This window comes from Diabrotica undecimpunctata, chromosome 3, assembly GCF_040954645.1.
Source record: "Diabrotica undecimpunctata isolate CICGRU chromosome 3, icDiaUnde3, whole genome shotgun sequence".
Classification (NCBI taxonomy): domain Eukaryota; kingdom Metazoa; phylum Arthropoda; class Insecta; order Coleoptera; family Chrysomelidae; genus Diabrotica; species Diabrotica undecimpunctata.
The window spans coordinates 160524821-160544434 of NC_092805.1; the positions used below are offsets into that span (position 1 = coordinate 160524821).

Consider the following 19614-nt stretch of genomic DNA (forward strand, 5'->3'; position numbering starts at 1 on the left):
GTGCTCATTGGTCACTCTGACCGAGCACTTGGCGACAATACCTACAATAAATTGGCCTGCGTTGAGCCCGGACATAAATCCAATAGATCATGTTTGGAAGAGCTTAAACGAAGGGTCCGGGGCAGAAATCAGAAGTAATTAGAAGTAGAAGTGGTAATATCAAATACTGAAAAATAAAGAAATTCATTTTGTAATTGATGATTTCTCTGTTCATAACGTCTTTCTTGTGTTAGTTCCAATGATGAATATTTGGGAAACTCTGTTCCTATTGCATATTGTTTTTATAATGCGTCTTCCAAATAATGCAATAGCAGTTTTTATAAGTTCAATAATAAGGTTATTGTTTGTACATTAGGTCTTGTTATTTTCATAATTCGTACATTAAAACAGAAGGTGTAATCTCAAAAATCGCTTTTGAGTCAATTATTTTGCACTCAAGTGTAGCTGTGATGATTAGTTTGAGAAAATATAGGTATGGAAACTAAAAATTATGTAAAATATTTAAAAGTTCGAGATTCCATTGAATTTATTTCTTTATCTTAACTTAATATTATCAATTTTATCTTAAAATCGACAATGGTTCTTTAGGTCATGGTCAGACTGTTATAATAGTTTTCTTAGTTAGTCGTAAATGATTATATTACCAGTTTGAAAGGTTACAAGGAACAAATGTTTGAATAAAACAACAAATTTAATTTCAACTATTCTTTTTAACTCCATGATAATAATCTGGCATTTTGTTCATAACCTTAATGTCATGCTAAAGGAAACTTTTTTTTAGCGGCACCAGTTACTTGTTTCAAGCATGCTCCTATGGCAGATATTTGGGACAATATCATGGTTGGTATGAAGGTCGAAATAGAAAATACGGACTGCGATAACGTTTCTGAAGCTTTTGCTGATTCATTTTGGGTCGCAACTGTCGTGAGGATAGTTGGATATAAAGCACAGTTGAGATATGAAGGTAAGGAAAATGTAGAAGTAGAAAACCTATAAATAAAATACTATTATTATGCTCATTTTTACCAAACTATACAATTTTACGCGGCATTTCAATTTATGTTTAGTTAAATTCTTACATTAAACATTAGATCTAGTCTTGAATTAAATACTTCGTATTAGATCAGTCTAATACAATAATACTTAATTTGATTTGCACAAACCATTTTCTCAACTATGGAACATGTAAAAATTGACTGAAATAAAATCCCCTACAATATTTTTGTATTATTTCGACATCTCCACTCTTTTTAATTTAAAGTTTCAAAATAAATACACACACCGGCAAATTTAAAATAAGTAAGTTGTTTTATTATTTGGACTTATCAAACACCTTAGAAGCCATTTATCTTACAAGAAACGCAAAGATACTGGTATAATAAAGAACCTTGGTCATAAAGTTGTTGTTACCTTTGAAACAGTTTTTCTTGTGTTAATGGCAGCTATGTACGCCATTGCTCCCGCTTCGCGGCGCTAGTGTAGTTGGGGGTCAACGTCATATACTATTATTTATTTATGGTTAACGTTATGACAGTTCGTGAAGTTTGTATATGGTGTTTTTGTTTACGATTTAATAAATAATAAATTATGGCAGAAAAATAGGGATCCTGGACTGTTTGTGCGTTAAAAAACGAATTAAGGAGAAGGAATGCCAAAGTTACTGGAAAAAAGGAAGCCCTTATCGAAAAGTAAACTATATTAATCATCTTCTTAATGTTTTATTTCTATAGCTCAGAAGTATTTGTATTTGGGTTTGAGCTAATACGGTCATGTAACGTAACAGTGGTGACTTTTTGTATGTTAGTATATTAAAGTAATTTAATATAAAAACATACAACAGAAGTCTTTACTTCATTTTAATATGTTATACCTATGGCATACAGCCAACTACAGGGTTTTCCCTGTTAAATTCTTAGTAAATATGGGAAACTATGGGTAAATATCTTTGGGAAACTTGTGTCCTGATGTTCTCGATGAGCACAAAGGCACAACACAACATTGAGGCATTTTATTTTCTCAAATTAAATTCACACAGCCAAATAAACGCAATATTTACTTAGAAGTAAATTGATTTGAAGAAATGACGTGACCTCCAACTACACGAGCGCCACCTACGTTGAGCTTTTCAGATTAGCTGCCATTAAAGTTTACGTTAAAAATAATTAAAGTTTGTGTCCAACCAAAATTTTGATAAACAACCATTTATTAGGATATCGTGGTGTTTCCACAGTTCTTCCGTTTGAATGAACTTCAGTTTGATTTTGTGTTAAGTTTAGTAAAAGGGGATATGAAAAAGTTGTCTACAAACTTTATTCCATATCCAGTGTCCCGAGAAGGAATCCCTCAAATAAAAAACTCTCAAAATCACATACACAAGCCACTATAGTCGATCAGCGTTTGCAACTGTGTCTGCTCTCGGACCATTGCTTAGCTTTGTGCCCTCCAAAATAAATTTTGGCAGGACCCCGGTCTACCTGGCCTTTCGGCATACGACCGTTAGCGCCTCCACTGCCCCTACGAGTCCGACACCAAATGAAGGTGGCACGTCACGTACACAAGGCACGTAGTACCTGTGTTGCGATTACCTCACCTATCCGTTATCCCCGCCCACAGGTGATGCAGGCAGAGGAATTTCCACCTCGCACGTAGACAGGTCGCCGCCGAGGATCTCTCCTCTACCACTCTTAAATCTGCCGGGACACCGACACCACGATTGGTGGTGTAAGGCCAAAAGAGGTGTGTACGGGCCCAGCTCGTTCAACCTCGCCTGGTTCTCTTGGAATGAGAGTAGAGTGGTCCCCGAGAGTCTCGTCTCGGATACTAGGAGCGTAGACCGGTGACCGTGACGTCTAAGCGTCCGTGTGCGTTTCTACAAACCCGGCACCTCAAGCGACGGCTCTCCACCTCTCGATTCCTACCCATTAGTCGCCTCTTACGACAGGCAGGGCCTTCTCGCCTCGGCCGTATTCTTATCTCCGCGAGTCGAACGGAGTGCTCTCGGACCAGTCGCCAACGATCGACACAAGCGGCTCCAGCGACAGACGCTTCAGTCAAAACGGCGCCGCAACAGACCACACAAGCGGTATACCGCGATCATAGCTTAGCGACGATCGCGACAGACGCTCCAGTAAAAACATACGTTGATGTATGGTCGGTTTCGAATCATAATGTTCTTGAATTCTTGACTTTCAAATAAGTAATTTACCAATTTTAATTATAATCACCGTCATACACATGTCAAATCAAAAGAAAAATCGTGAAACAATTTATAAGAAATCCCTTTATGTTCATTATTCAAACATCTATTTATTATTTTAGGTTTCGGTGAAAATGATTCCAAAGATTTCTGGGTGTCGCTGTGTTCCAATCAAGTTCATCCTGTAGGATGGTGTGCCACTAGAGGAAAGCCTTTGATACCTCCAAAGACAATCGAAAACAAATATAGTGATTGGAAAGATTTCTTGAGGAAACGTCTGACAGGTGCTCGAACCTTACCTTCGAATTTTAGCAATAAAGCGAGCGATAGCCTCAAATCTAGGTAAATATTTTTTTAACTTTTGTATTTAATTTCGGTATTGGGGAGCTATGTCGTTTTTATTTTAATTTTTATTGGTAGTCTTATTAACACTTATTTTAATTTATTTACGTCTTCTGTACTACAATTAAGAATATTTATTACTTAACGCTACCAATTTATTTCTGAGACTAACCCTTACCCTTTAATTTAACTCTACTATTTAGTTAAAGCACGATTTAAAGAGAGAATATCCAATTTAAAACAGGAGATCGGGAAAACAGGAATCGCCAAAAATAGAAAGAACGCAACATATCAAAAAACCATCGACGCAGGTTGTACACGGAGAAAAAAAGAAGAGTATAGACGTCTTAGAAGAGAGGAAAAACGTATCCATCGACGTAAGAAGAGGGAATACGAACAGAACACTCAATGAGATAAAGTTTATTCGATAAAAATGAAACGAGGACATACTACAAATCCTTAAATAATAGCCGTCGAGAATTTAAACCACGATTAAAAATTTCTAAAGACACTAACGGTGAAATTCTACATGACAAAAACTCAGTTCTTAACAGATGGGCACAACATTTCAGCGAACATCTAAATATAAACGATATTGAAGGAGGTTACAACATAGACAATCAACAAAATCTACAACGTCAACTACGCAGTGAAGACCCAACAAGAGAAGAAGTGTCGAATGCCATACTAAAACTCAAAGACAATAAAGCCCCAGGAATCGATGAAATCTGTTCGAAAATGTATGAAAAAGGTGGTGATCAATTTACCATGTACTTATATGGCAGAATGAATTGGTACCAGAAGAGTGGCTAAAGGGAATAATATGTCCATTGCATGAAAAGGGTGATCAACTAGAGTGTAAGGACTATAGAGGCATGAGTCTATTAGCATCTGCGTATAAAATCTTTGTTAATGTATTGTTTGAAAGACTTATTTACAAAGGATATTGTTGGTCAATATCAATGCGGATTTACTGCTGGAAAGTCAACTACACATCAAATTCAAGCACATAGGCAGATTCTATAAAAGTCACTAGAATATAACATAGATACACACCATCTCTTCGTCGACTTCAAAGCAGCCTATTCACCTAGTTTGACAAGAACTGCATTATATAATGAAATGATAGACTTTGGGATCCCACCTAAGTTAGTTAACTTGACCCAATTAACAATGCAAAACGTAAGCTCATGCGTTAGAATTGAAGGAGAAAACTCTACGTTCTTTGACATTAATAATGGTCTAAGACCGGAGGACGCTCCTCTTAATATTGCCTTGGAAATGTCAATCAGACAAATATTAGAATAAATGGAACTATTTTTAATAGATCGACGCAAATTCTCGCATTCGCTGACGATATAGTTATAGTGGGCAGAAGTATGAGAGACACGGTGCAGTGTTTTACAAGGCTTGTGAATTGTGGTAAACGAGGAAAAAACCAAATATATGTTGGTTTCTAAAAACCCCCCAAAATATCCAACAGAGAATTCAAATTAACAACCATACCTTCGAGCAATTCAAATAATTCACATATCTTGGATTGCTAGTAAAAGCAACAAACACGGCAAGCGATGAAATAAAAAGACGCATAGCAATAGCAAACAGAACTGTTCACTGTCTCCAGAAACATTTAAAAAATAAAAATATAAAACGTGTAGTAAAGCTCAATATATACAAGACCTTAATAAGATCGGTTTTGATATATGGGGCCGAAACGTGGACCTTTCCTCAAAATGATGAGACTTCTTGGTATTTTTGAGAGAACAATTCTTAATAAAATCAAAAGAAATTGAAATAAAATAATTATTTAAATAACAAACATGTGACTTTTATAAAAGTTCTGTTGCTATGTCTTCATTTCTTCACTCGTATACTCTTCCTCTTTCCTTCACGACCACGTACATCGGAATACACCCAGTGATAACTCACAGCGCCTCTGCAGAGACTGTTCTATATGCACATGCCAGTCTCTTCCTATCTGCTTGAACGAGCTGCCTTCTGTACGCCTGGGCACTCCAATGTTGGGCATGATCCCCCAATGGTGCGGATAATAATTTAGGTTGTTTTGCATTAATTGTGTGGGAGTGGCCGCCTAAGATGAGTGGGCTACATTATCCGGATGGATGAAAGTGATCCTGCTAACATAACCATGCCAAATAGGTTGGTCGGAAGAAAAAGGGAACGATCTAAACTCAGATATCTGGACGATGTGCAGGACGATTTGATATTGGAGTAAGAGGATGTAGAAGACAGACACTTGAAAGGGAAGGATGGAAGAATGTTTTGAGGGAGACCAGGGCTTACGAAGGAAACTGATGATGATGATGTGACTATCGTTGCAAAAGAGGCTTATTCCAAGGCCTGCTCTAATTACGATATTTTTCGACAGTGTACATTTACAAATAATTTTAAAACTAACGGTCGTTAGTATCATAATAATTTGTTTCATTGGTATGACTACCTTTGCCTAACATAATGCTTTTTGATGGTAGTAATTATTTTTAGCAGATATAGAATATTAGATTCTATAAAAAAGATTAAAAGAGATTTGGTAAATCATTTCTGGCAGTCTTTGTTGTAGTTTTTTTGTTTTAACAATATTTTGCCATATAGATTGAATATTAAAATACTTATGCTTACAGTTATATGAGTTATATTAACAAACCACAGAAATTTCGCCCGTCTAAACTCTTGTCTCTTTGATAGATACGCGCATTATTTGTCCATTACTTATTGAAATGGCTATTTTTATCACCCAGCGAGAATATTTTCATAAGAAAAATAACAAGATCATCAATAAAAGCGAATTCTAAATTATTTTGTAGTGTATTTTAAATATTACTTGGTTAAAAAATACTAGTGTTAATGATAATTTATTTATTAGGACCGAAGACGACGTTTATTACTATTTCATTACCTCGTTTTTTTTTGTTTTATAGGTTTGAATGTGGCCTTAATCTCGAAGTCGTCGATAAAGATCGTATATCCCAAGTGAAATTGGCAATTGTGCACAAAATCGTCGGGAAAAGATTAAACGTCAAATATTACGATATGCCACCTGAGGATGATGGCTTTTGGTGCCATGAAGATTCTCCATTATTGCATCCAGTTGGTTGGGCCAAGAAGGTAATATACATTATCCTTTCATATTTCTCATAATATATATATATATATATATATATATATATATATATATATATATATATATATATATATATATATATATATATATATATATGTATGTATACAGTGTTTCCAAAAGTCGGTAATGTATGTGACACTTTTTAATTTTTAATTTTATGAAAAGGTTATTCTTTATAAAAACTTTTGCAGGTTCTAAAAGCTAAAATACAATCATCAACTATTAATTTTTGTCAGTCATATACGCGGTTTGTCAAAAAATATTAATTGTGGATATTGTTCTTACATAAAATTAATATTTTTTGACAAATCGTTTATATAACTAAAAAAATTTAATATTTGGTGATTGTATTCTAGGTTTTAGATCATTCGTAACTTTTTATAAAGAATAACTTTCATAAAACTAAAAATTAAAAAGTTTCCCGTATGGGAAACTTACAGAACAGAAAAATTCGGTTTAAACACTGTGTAGATTATTTATCCATCATCCTTTGTTTTTGTAATAAATACTAAACGACAGTAAAACGATATACATTTTATATTAAAATGTTACGAATATTTTGCGAAAGAATACTCCTGGTAGAAGCCATATTTATTTTATATAGCAAAACTATAACAAACATTTTATTTTATTAGGTTAATCATCATCTGGTGGCTCCCATAAACTACCTCGAGCGCGTCAACGACGGCATTTTCGACGACGACGACGCTACGGAAGAACTCTTTAATCCATACCAAGTAGGTTTCGCGGAAAATTCCCAATCTGGTTTCTGTATAGGGATGAAATTGGAAGCTATAGACCCGTTGAATCTATCTTCTATCTCCGTAGCCACCGTAACGGACGTTTTAAATTATGGTTACATTATGATACGTATCGACACGTACGATTCTGATGTGACCGGCGCTGACTGGTTCTGTTACCATGTGAAGTCGCCTTGTATATTTCCTGTGGGTTTCTGTGAAAAACATAATATACCTTTAACTCCACCAAAAGGTAAATATATAATATTTCTTATAAATTTTCTTTTATTTTATTATAAAATACGAATAATTTAAATAATACATACTAGCGGACCAACTCGACATCGAGTTTTTTAAATGAAATTTTTATTTTGCGAGAAAAATTAAGAGATCAATACAAACAATATAAGCAAGAATATACATAACATTCATCAATAATAATGCAAGTAAAAAGTGTATTAAATATCACGAAATATTTCGTCGAAAACAATGTTTTTTGTTACAATGTTATCATTTAGCAGTTAATTTTGCATGCTGATCACGAATCCGGTGTCAGATTTGCTCTATCTTGACGTTTGCAGCCGAATAGCAGCCAAGTTGTTAAAAAATAAAGAATGAACTGACCTGTCAGCCGAGTAAATGTTGAAAATGACCACCATTACTTTCCATGCAATAATAAAGATTTTGCTGAAAACGTTGCCGGACATTTTGCAATATTTGAGGAGTAATTTGATGGCACTCATTCACAATTCTTTGTCGTAAATCTTCTAAGGATGTTGGCTGAGTAGCATAGATTTTGCTTTTTAAGTAACCCCACAAAAAGAAATCCAAATCTGGCGATCTTGGGGGCCATTCAACGGCACCTCTTCTACCAATCCATTGACCTGGAAAGGTCTGATCTAAATAATGCCGAACTCTTAATGCGTAATGTGGTGGGGCACCATCCTGTTGGAACATCAACATATTCTCAACGTATCGACCATCATTCTGATTTTCAATTATATCTGTTAGCGCAGGATCTATGGCATTTTGCAGTAATTCCAAATACATTTCACCAGTCAAATTTCCAGGTAAGAAAAAAGGACCAACCAAATGATCGCCAAAAATGCCAGCCCAAACATTTAATTTTTGTGGCTGCTGTGTGTGTACCTCATGGTAAATTCTGGGATTAGAGTCTGACCAATATCGACAATTATGACGATTTACTTCGCCATTTAAAAAAAGGAACATTCGTCGGAAAAGCAAATGTTAAATAAAAATTGTTCATCGTTTGTAATTCGTTCACTCATAACTTCACAAAATTCTAATCGCTTATCAAAATCGTCTTCATTAAGTTCTTGTACAAGGTGAATTTTATACGGATGAAAATTATGGGCCTTTAGAATCCGTTGGATAGTACGTCTACTAACACCACACGAAGTTTGCAATTTGCGGGTACTTAATGTAGGATCTACAATAACTTGCCCTAAAACCCCCACTTCTGTTGCTTCGTTCCTTATAGGATTTTCAATATTACGTTTTTTATTGGCGACTGATCCAGTTTCCCAAAATTTAGCTACAAGTTCTAGAACATATTTTCGGTGCACATTATTGTTCTCATGTCGCTCATTAAAAATTTGTGCTGTTCTATTAGCGCACTGATTATTTCCGAAAAATATTTCAATAATTTCAACCCTTTCTGCCGTGGAATATACCATGGTTAATTTATGTATAAAGCAATAAATGATATTTTAACAACAAAGATTGGTCAAATCAATCGCAAACTAATGTACTATTTCCTATTTAAAATAAGTACGTGGCATTCTCTACTTATCTTTCTTCAAGAAACAACTTTTTTTGTCACAAAGGACACTTCAATTGCTATTTTTATTAATAATAAACCATGGGCGTAGTAAATAAAAGCATTTACTTATCAAGAAAATGCTTTTACTCAAATTTCTTCTGAAAGAAGTACAAACTAATTTGATGTACCTATTAAAGTCTACTTTAAACTTTAAATCCATAAATCTCCAAAACTACTGAATTGAATACATGAATTTTACATCATTATAAAGGGAGTTGAAAGACCTTTCAAATAATGGATCATTCGACCCCCCTTTTCATTTAAGATTTTAGGGATGATGCCACCCCCGCTTAAGGGGATGCAAATGTTAAAGTGATTTTATGCCAATTTTGTGTCCCCCTCGAAAACAAAATCGACGGGTCCGAGCGTTTTTTCAAAAAAGGAATCATCTGCCAGTAAATGCCTCTGTTTCGTTTTCGGTGCGCCACACTGTACATTGTAATCATTTCGCTGTGCAAATTTGTGATAACTACTTTATCGCTTTGGGTAAATTTATTTAATTCCACAAATTTTGGTAAAAAAGTTCGAAAGATTGGGGCGATTTTTCTAAATATTTGTTCATTTCTAGTGGCGCAATCTGTTGTTGAAATTGTGATTACTGATATTTATTTATGAACCATTTATACTTATTGTCACTTATATATAAATAATTTTTGTAGGTTACGATGCATCGACATTCAATTGGAAATCCTACCTGTTGCAAACAGGCAGCAGCCCGGCTGTACCATCTTTATTTAAAACATTTATTCCTTTACATGGTTTTCAACCAGGAATGAAAATAGAGGCAGCTGATCTCATGGCCCCACGACTGTTGTGCATAGCTACCATTGCCAAGGTAAGAGCACACCTAGTGTAGAAAAGCGAACTTGGTTATAGTTAATGATCTCTAAAACATTAGCAAAATGTATAGGCATATGGCAAAATGTATAGGTTCTAACAGGAAGGTTATTTCGAGCTAGAAATGTCAAATGTCAAAAAAAAGAATTGAAAACATTTACATGTTTAATTAGTTTCGGAGTCAACTTCATCTTCAGGCCGATACAAGTAAAATCAATGGCAAAAAAAAACAAAAATACACCAATAATAATTATTCAAAAAAAAAATTCTGCCATGGTCATTACAGCAGTTGATGTATCTGGTTGCAAATCGGGCATTATTTTAGTACTGCTAGCAGATTTTTATAATCTGTTGTCGCATACTGTACTAAAAAAATAAATCGTTGATAAATAAACGAGAACAAAAAACTGATATACTCTATGGCAAAAATTTGAATTGATTGAACAGCAACTTTTACATTTTTTCTCGATTATTTCATGAAGTAATTAAAGAAGCATATATAAACCTTATATCGTTGAATTTGTTCCTGAAAGAACCATTCACGTCTTCTATTAAAAATCCTGTTTAAAAAAAGGTCAAACCCGTTATAACTTCGACAGATATACTTACCAAAAAAAATGATATCTGACAAAAACATTATAATTTGAAAATAAAAATTGACATTGAAAATGTTTTAGTGTTTTTCCCAACTCCATCAGGAATAAAATTATGAATTTTATGCATTACTTGTGGGACACACTATATATATAGTATAGATGTTAACGACGCGTTGTCACATTGTGACGCCTATTAGCGTCCAGTCCTATAAACGAAGAAAATGTAGTAACATTGTTCCGGCCTATGTCCCGACATCCCAATCCTCGTTATATCACGTTAACCGTTTAAGAAAGCATAAACGAAAATATTTTACGCGACATTGAGTAAAATTTATGTCTTAGTGTAATTGTTGTCCTTTTTATCGTAATTGCTAATGATTTGTTTTATTTGTTTATAACAGGTCACAGGTCGATTGTTAAAAGTACATTTTGATGGATGGGAAGATGAGTATGATCAATGGTTAGATTGTGAAAGCCCTGATATATATCCTGTCGGTTGGTGTCAAAGTGTGGGGTATAAATTAGAAGGGCCTCCGCGGTTCGCCAAGCAACTTTTACCAGTGGTGAAGACTCAAAAAGGTAAACATTTAATATATATACATATATATATATATATATATATATATATATATATATATATATATATATATATATATATATATATATATATATATATCAGAGCTGAAAGTATCTTTAGTAAAAAGATACTAAAGGTATCTTAGATACTTTTATTTAAGATACTTTTTGGTTCATTAAAAAGTTACTTTTACTTTAGATACTTCTTAAAAGTATCTAGTATCTTTTATCTTTAAAAGTATCTTTAGATACTAAAAGTATCTTAGATACAAAAAAGTATCTTAGATACTTACTCAGGACCTGAGAAATAGATACTTTTCATGATCCGACAAGCTTCGACCTGTCGCGCCGCCGTAGCGGGAGAGACGATGTGTATTGTTCTTTGCATCCGGCCCGCAGCATTATCCGTTTATCTCGTTGGGTGTGACTCGTTGGAATTCCATGTTCGATGCTCTGAACCAGATTCTTAAGTCTAAAGAAAAACTGGAATCTCTATACAAAAATTAAATTTTGCAAAACAAGATCGGCTCAGAGATACTGATCTAAATTATTTAGCAGAATTATGCCAAATACTAAAACCGTTTGCTTTGGCACTTGACATTCTTCAAGGCGAACAAAATATGTACTACGGTTTCCTTCTACCATCAATCGTAAGCTTGTTTGTTAAAATTGAAAAGCTTAAAACCAATAAGTTTAAATATGTGGAACCTATTTTGAACGCTCTGACAGTATCTTTAAACTCCAGATTTAAAAAACTTCTTAAGTTGACTAATCAATCTGCAATAATTGCTGCAGTTACTAATCCTTTATTTAAAACACGTTGGCTTACTGCATTTCGAGGAATCAGGAATATCGAAAATGACCTTAGTGAAATTAAGGATTTTGTAATTACAGAAGCTATAAAAATTATGAAGGAAAATGAGGAACAATTAAAACAATTTGATGTAAGTACAAATAACATTACTACTGTAATGAAAATTACCAAAATGCAAAACGACTTCTTTGAATTTGATATTAACTCCGAATACTCCGATCTTCAAACGCAAAACGAAAACACTGGCTATACTGATTTAGATTATAAACGACAAGCTGAGCTGCAACTATTACAATATTTGGCCGATTCTGAAACCAACATACAAATGTTAAAAAAATATAATATTATAGAACAATTATTTAAAAAGTTCAATACGCCATTACCTTCTTCTGCAGCTGTTGAAAGAATGTTTTCTTTTGCAACTTTTATTAATTCACCCCGACGTCATGCCTTGTCTGATCATACTTTTGAAAATTTAGTTTTACTAAAAGCTAGTGGTTATACTAACTAGTTATTAGCTACCAAAATGTTACTATTTTTTTTATCCTATCCTATTGTGTTTAAAAATTTAATTATGTTGAATGTTCTGTTTTTAATGCATAATGCATCTTATGCTGTTTTTAACACACGAATTTATGTTTATTTTATATTGTTTTGAAAATTTAATGTTGGATTTTTGTTTTCAATACATAGTTATTAGTTTGTAATAACTTAACGTCTTTTATTTCTTATCTACCCCAAAGCCCAAAGTATACCATTTCAAAGTACCTGCTGGCTTAAACTAAAATTGTATGATAATTTAAAGGGTTAAAATGATGTTTTTAAAACAAAAGTATCGACAATCTACTGTAGAGTAGTAGAGTACCGAGTACCTTTATATTATACCCTAAAAGTATCTTAGTTACTACAAAAGTATCTAAGTATCTTAGATACTAGAAAAGCATCTAAGTATCTTTGATACATAAAAGTATCTTACATACTTAAAAGTATCTTAGATACTTAAAAGTATCTTAGATACTCAAAAGTATCTTAGATACTTGAAAGTATCTAAGATATTTTTACTCTAAATACTTTTCCGGTATTTTGTATCTTTAGATACTTTCACAAAAAAGTATCTTAGATACTTAGTATCTTAAGATACTTTTTGCCTCAAGTATCTTAAAAGTATCTAGATACTTTTAAAAAGTATCTTTTACAGCTCTGATATATATATATATATATATATATATATATATATATATATATATATATATCTTGTACCAATAATTTTGTAATAAAAAAATATTAAAATAAATACTACATACTTTCCCAAACACAGATTTTGTCGAATTGTTGGTGCGAATATTTTTCTAATTAATTTGTAAATATCTTTTTGATTTTTTTACTTTTTGTCCTCGCAGTAAAGAAGAGAGGTCGTAAAAAGAAGAAGGAAACAGTACCAAAATCACAACAGCATGCAGCTACATCCACCAATAGTGAAACTTCGTCAGTATTCGAAACTCCGGAGCCTTTGGAGCGTATGGAACAGTCAGAAACGTCGGAACTGGTTGGGCTTGAAGAACCCGAAGAAATGCCAGCAGATTTAGCTACCATTGTTCCCGATATTGAGTCGCTCGCTTCTACCGAGGACATCAACGATAGTCATGGACCTGAGACCGGACAGGAACCTGCAGGCCCAGATCAAAGTTTACCGATATCTTCGGAAGTAGTTGATGATTCTTTCAATTCATGTGTTAATGTAAGTAGACAATCATATTTATTCAGTTCAATGTAGAATTTAGAATTAGTTTTAAAATAAGTTTTTAAAGTAGACGATGATAATATATTTAAAAAAAAAATAATATTAAACTTAGCTGGTCTCCGGGTTCAAGTGCGTCGAATTTGATTATAACCACGTGAACCGAGCCTTCAACTTCCTTTCTGAAGTTTTCATCAAGGCTTCAGTCTCAGTCTCCTGAGCCCCCAGGTCACTTCTACACTACTTCTACACTGTTCACTGCACAACTACTCTGGATTGGTTGGAGGCAAACGGGTGCCGTCGTCTATTTTATTGAGACAATTCAGGCGTTTGTCGATCTGTATGGCTTCTTGGATAATTCTTGGTTTATGGAAACCGTAGGGAATATAGTTCTAGAATTTTAAAAATCTGGAATGTTGGCCAAGGCTGAAACTGAATGGAAATTGCAACGAAAATGTAATGTTCATAGATCTTATTATGGATTGTTCGATTGGTTTGGCCTATGTAAGATGGTCGGCAGTCTGCACAAGGAATTTCATAAACTCCATGTTATTTATCCAATAAATTTTGGAATATCAAGTTTTATATTTAGTCCAGTGATTATGCCATTCTGATTACATACAGTTCTTGGTATCACCTTCTTCTTCTGCCAGTGCCTATCCTCTATGGATGTTGGCTACCACAACGGCCCATCGTATTTTATTAGCAGCTGTTCGAAATAGGTCTGTGGTGGTCATATCTATCCACTGTCTCAAATTCTTAAGCCAGGATATTCGGCGGCGTCCTGGTCCTCTATTTCCCTCTATTTTCCCTTCTAATATCAATAGTAGTATTCTGTATATATTTTCATTTCTCACTATATGTCCGAAGTATGCTAACTTTCTTTCTTTAATATATTTCAAGACTTCAGGTTCTTTTTGTAAACGTTGCATTACTGCGTCGTTAGTTATATGATGTACATATGATATTCTAAGCTTGCGACGATAGCACCACATCTCGAAAGACTGCAACCGTCTGCAAGACGCATCAATGAGCGTCCATGCCTCTGCTTCATATATAAGAACAGAAAACACATAACAATTAAGGATTTTGAGTCGGAGATGTAAGTTCAAGGTTAAATTGCAGAGAACTTTCTTCATCTGTTCTCTGCAAGGCACTCCTTGCTTTTTCGATCCTACATTTAATCTCGTATGAGTGATCCCATCTGTCTGCGATGTTGCATCCTAGATATGTTATTTTTTCTGTTCTATCCAATACCTCATTGTCTGCCATAAACTTTGCATCTGTATCTTGGTTTTTGCTTATGATCATAATTTTCGTCTTCTTATTATTAAGTTTCATTCCATATTTTCTACCGATGTTAACTACTTGATCTATCAGTCTTTGTAATCGTTCAGCACTATCCGCAACAATGGTATCACCGATGGTATCATCAACAGACATAATATATCAGTAACCAAATTTATAATAACAAGTGTTACTGTTTGACGATAGAAATATCGATAGGTCAATATTCACGTAATTCGACTTCGTAGAAAATTGATTTATAGAAAATCGGAATAACAGATAATATATTATATGTTTGTTTCAGTCATCTACTCCGAGCAGTCCAAAAGTGATACCCAGACTAATAGATAACTCAGGTAGTACTTCTGAAAGAAGTGAACTTTGTCCGAAAGAATGGAGTTCCTCCGATATTGTTCAATTCCTCAGGGTTAACGATTGCGCTAATTATAGCGATGCCTTCAGTAAACAGGTACATCTTTTTTAAAAACATTTTAACTCTTTTAATGTACAAGAATTTACATTTAACTAAGAATATACAGTGATGTACGGTACCGCACATTTATTATGTTTTTGACGAGAAAAGCACACAATTGAGGGTCCTAGTAACAAAGTCGGCAATCTCCATCATTTTGACTTTTGAGTAAAACGCAAAACAATTATACGGCTGTATTTTAGGTGATATCGAAACAAATATAGTCTAATATATAAGACAATGGCAAATGACAGCAAATGGTGAAGAAGTTATTAACTAAATTATTAACAGTTTTTTTTTAAATTGAAAAAAATGATGGAGAATGCCGGTTTTGATACTAAGAGGTGTATATTGCCGGTTTTGATACTAAAATTCGGCAAGAACATAATAAAAGTAACATAATAAGTATTTATGGAGATTTATTACCTTGGAGAGTTTTACAGGTAATTTTATTTATGATAGCTCATAAAAATAAAACAGCTTTGTTTTCAGAATAATGTAATTTAAGAAACAAAATATTATATAAATATTATACTAAAATAGAAGGAAGTTCTTCAAAGAACTCACAAGTTGCTTCCTCCATTTTTTCAGTATCTGGAACTGTATCAGCACTTCCTTCCTGAACTGCTAGCTGCTCTAGTTGATTATTATTAAAGATAATATCTTCAAAAAATTTGAGTTCTTCCATGGTTCTCCAAGTATTTCCAAAGTGCTTGGTGAGAAGTTTATCAACATCTTTAAGCTTAAGTGAATTTACTTTTTGCAGACCACTTTCTATAATAACGGGGTCAATCATATAGATCGTACAACCTTTCTTTAAAACACTTTTAAATGTTTGCAAATCAGTTCTGTAATTAATTTCTCCTCTAATGGTAATATTTCCAGTTTTGCATTTTCTTAGGAAAAAGCGCTTTGTATTTTTAAAAGAAAAATGCCATGTACCAGTGGGTCTAAAAACACTTGAGATTGTTTCTTTCCAATTAAACACTTTGCAATTTTGCCCTAAGTGAGTAAGTGTAGCTATTTTTGAAAACAATTCCAAATACGTTTTTGGGTGCGATATAACTTCCAGTTTTTTAATATCTTTCTCAATATTACCAAAGACCCTATCAGCTGGCAAGAAAGAATGGCCTACCACCGGAAAAATTACCTCGATGTTTTGTACATGTGTTGGTGCTCTTGATGAAAGCCATTTGCAACACATTCCAATTAGCGTAGTGTTCTTATTTTGGCCACTGCAGCCATCTGCCATTAGTCTAATGGTGGTTACTTCAGAGTGAAAGTCAATTTTGTTAAGCCTGTCAAAAACGGCGGAAGAAATTTCGTTGGAACCTTTTCCAAATTCGTCCTTTGTCCAATAATACGAAAATACATTTTTTTCAGTAAGCTTTGATTGAGAGGTTCCCTGGACTATGGTAAAATTATATAAATACAGTTGCCTAGAGTAGTAGGCACTTTGGTCGGGGACCTTAGGAAGTACAAGGTTTTTTTGGCAATCAAAAGATAGTGTTATCAAATCATCTCGTGACTCTTTAAGTAACTCAAAAAATGCATTAGCCCTTAGCTTATGAATTTTTCAATCATCTCGTGACTCTTTAAGTAACTCAAAAAATGCATTAGCCCTTAGCTTATGAATTTTTCTTTCAACAATCAATTTTTTCTTCTCTTCTTCATCCATAGATCTTTTAATTTTTTCTGCAAACTCAATGCATAGGGAACACATATCCGTACGGGGAGTAGTAAAGCTAAGGTTGTACTTAGTATTAAAAATCATTCTAAAGTATGATGGTTTTACTCTCTCCTCTGGAGAACACTGATTAATATACATTTGGAACATCTTTTGTATTGACAAATCAGAAAAAAGGTAGCGCATACGTGTGGAAGAACGACAATAATGCGATTCAATACTTTTAAAAGTATTAATAAATTTTTGAACTGATTCTTGTTTTTCTTTAAAATTTGAAGTTTTTCTGTCACCGCCTCTTTTTTCCTTTGGTGCTTCTCCTGTTTTTAAAAATGATTTCATAATGTAGGTGAGGCGATGTTTCGTAATATTTAGTATGTTTAAAAAAGCTTTCTGGCACACTGGAATATTTTGCTTTATTACACTATTCCGTACAAAGCATTTCACAGACGTTGTTTTTGCTTCGTGTCTAGAGTTTTTTGGACGGTGACGTTTAGGTAGTTGAACTGTACAAAATTTTAGAATAAAGGAATCTTGACTAAGCTTGTCCTTAACTGCGTAAAACGCATCATGAAAACACTTGATATCTCTCATTGTTAGAGAAGAACATTGATAGGCCTTCGTTTTGTGGCCGCAAGTAGGGAATTGTGGTAACTGTGATGAAGAGTACCTGAAAAGATAACATATTTCAAAAAACTAATTATAATACTGACCTTATGAAATTAACAGTAGCTTGAACAAATCATTTTTGTTTTTTTTATTAGTTTTTTATAATATGTAAAATAGTTTTAATAATAAAATAAATCAAAAAATTATATGAATAAAATCTGAATACGGATGACATGTGCTCTTAAACCTAAACTTTCGAGTAAAAACTACAACTAAATTTTAAAGAACGTACCTCATTTTTTTCCGCACATTTTGCTGCCATGTGGACGGATTGCGAATTCGTTTGCGAGCTTTGTTGTTTTCAACAGGAGTTGTAATAGTTTCCATTTTAAAAAAGTAACAAAATAAAAAACAAACAGCTTGGCACCTTGGTTAAAAAGAAACTACGAGAAATTATAACGACAGCGACTCCAGACGACTCCTAGTGGTATATCACATGGTCACTACGAGGATTCTCATTGGTCAAACGACATTGCCGACTTTGATTCTAAACCGTTCATGGAGATTGCCGTGTTTGATTCTTAGGCTAAATTTATATGCTATTTTATAGGCGGATAATGCCGTTTTTGATTCTTATTCTCTTTATTTATGTATAGTGTTTTAAAATACGAACAATTTGGTGTAACTAACTCAATTTTGGTAAAAAGTGGAGATTGCCGACTTTGATACTAGGACCCTCAATTTTTTGAATCTTCTTATTACGTTAATTTATTTTATGTTGTTAGTGTATTTAGCGTATGGCATTTCAACATGTTCAATTTACAACAAATTTTTCGTTAAATTTACAAATATAGAAATTAGTTATATAATTTATCAAACTCATATATATTTAGGAAATCTTGTGGACTATCTCAGCAACCATGTCTTAATTTGATCTTTATTAAACGCTTGTGTCGGAATCACTTCTTCTCTCATCGAATGGTACGAGGAGTTGTCTATCAGCACAACAGTTTTCTCTGGAAGATTAAGAAGCAGCTTTTCCTTGAACCATTATTCAAATATAGGACCATCCATCTCATAATGATAGTCCGCTGAGTTTTTTTAGCTAAAAACAAAAAAGCAGCGTATTCCACAAAGCCCAATTTACTTCCCACGTGTACTATAACAAATCGGGGGCCTCGTTGTGTCGGCTGTTTTAGGCCTGTTGACAACCTCTTAAGAAACGCATCCCTGGCTGCAGTCAGAGAGGTCCTTTCATTCTTTGAAACCACTGTGTCCGACATTCACTCAAGTTTCATACAAATAAACGACGGTGTATCCTTGGAAAGAAATTTTTTTATCTCACGCAAATACTGATGCCTCCATTTCAGAATATCGGGCCGTTCCGTCATGGTCTACTTTACTCCTCTTTTGCAAAAGACAAAGTTCATTTCATGTATTCTCCACATTGTCGTGGTGCGTGACATGTTTGCTAAATCTTTGTCTTTTTTATAAAGTGCAAAAACTTTGTTAAATATCGGCGGTAAATTTTTAAAGAAAAACTGTGCACGATGGCTCGGAGCCGCGTATGAACTACTGCGTCGTAACCTATTCACTCTACTTTTGGTACATTTTTTTGTTTTGTTTTACGGGCCTTAGACCTCCTTCTGCAGCTTCTTTGCGTATTTTAGAAATAGTACTAGATCCTACTCCCATCATAGCAGTTACTTTATTGATTAAACTTCTAACGCTTTCACCA

At 33.8% G+C, this 19614-nt stretch overlaps 1 protein-coding gene across 3 annotated transcripts in view; it reads left to right on the forward strand.

Annotated features, from left to right (window-relative positions):
• Window positions 1–19614, forward strand: part of Sfmbt (Scm-related gene containing four mbt domains) — a 38503-nt gene that overhangs the window by 13561 nt on the left and 5328 nt on the right. For all 3 annotated transcript variants that reach the window (XM_072527374.1, XM_072527376.1, XM_072527375.1), the window contains 8 exons: window positions 782–964; window positions 3319–3538; window positions 6478–6664; window positions 7316–7673; window positions 9923–10098; window positions 11098–11275; window positions 13487–13824; window positions 15416–15580. In XM_072527374.1, the coding sequence (XP_072383475.1) occupies window positions 782–964; window positions 3319–3538; window positions 6478–6664; window positions 7316–7673; window positions 9923–10098; window positions 11098–11275; window positions 13487–13824; window positions 15416–15580 (1805 nt within the window). The remainder of the gene's footprint in view (window positions 1–781; window positions 965–3318; window positions 3539–6477; window positions 6665–7315; window positions 7674–9922; window positions 10099–11097; window positions 11276–13486; window positions 13825–15415; window positions 15581–19614) is intronic.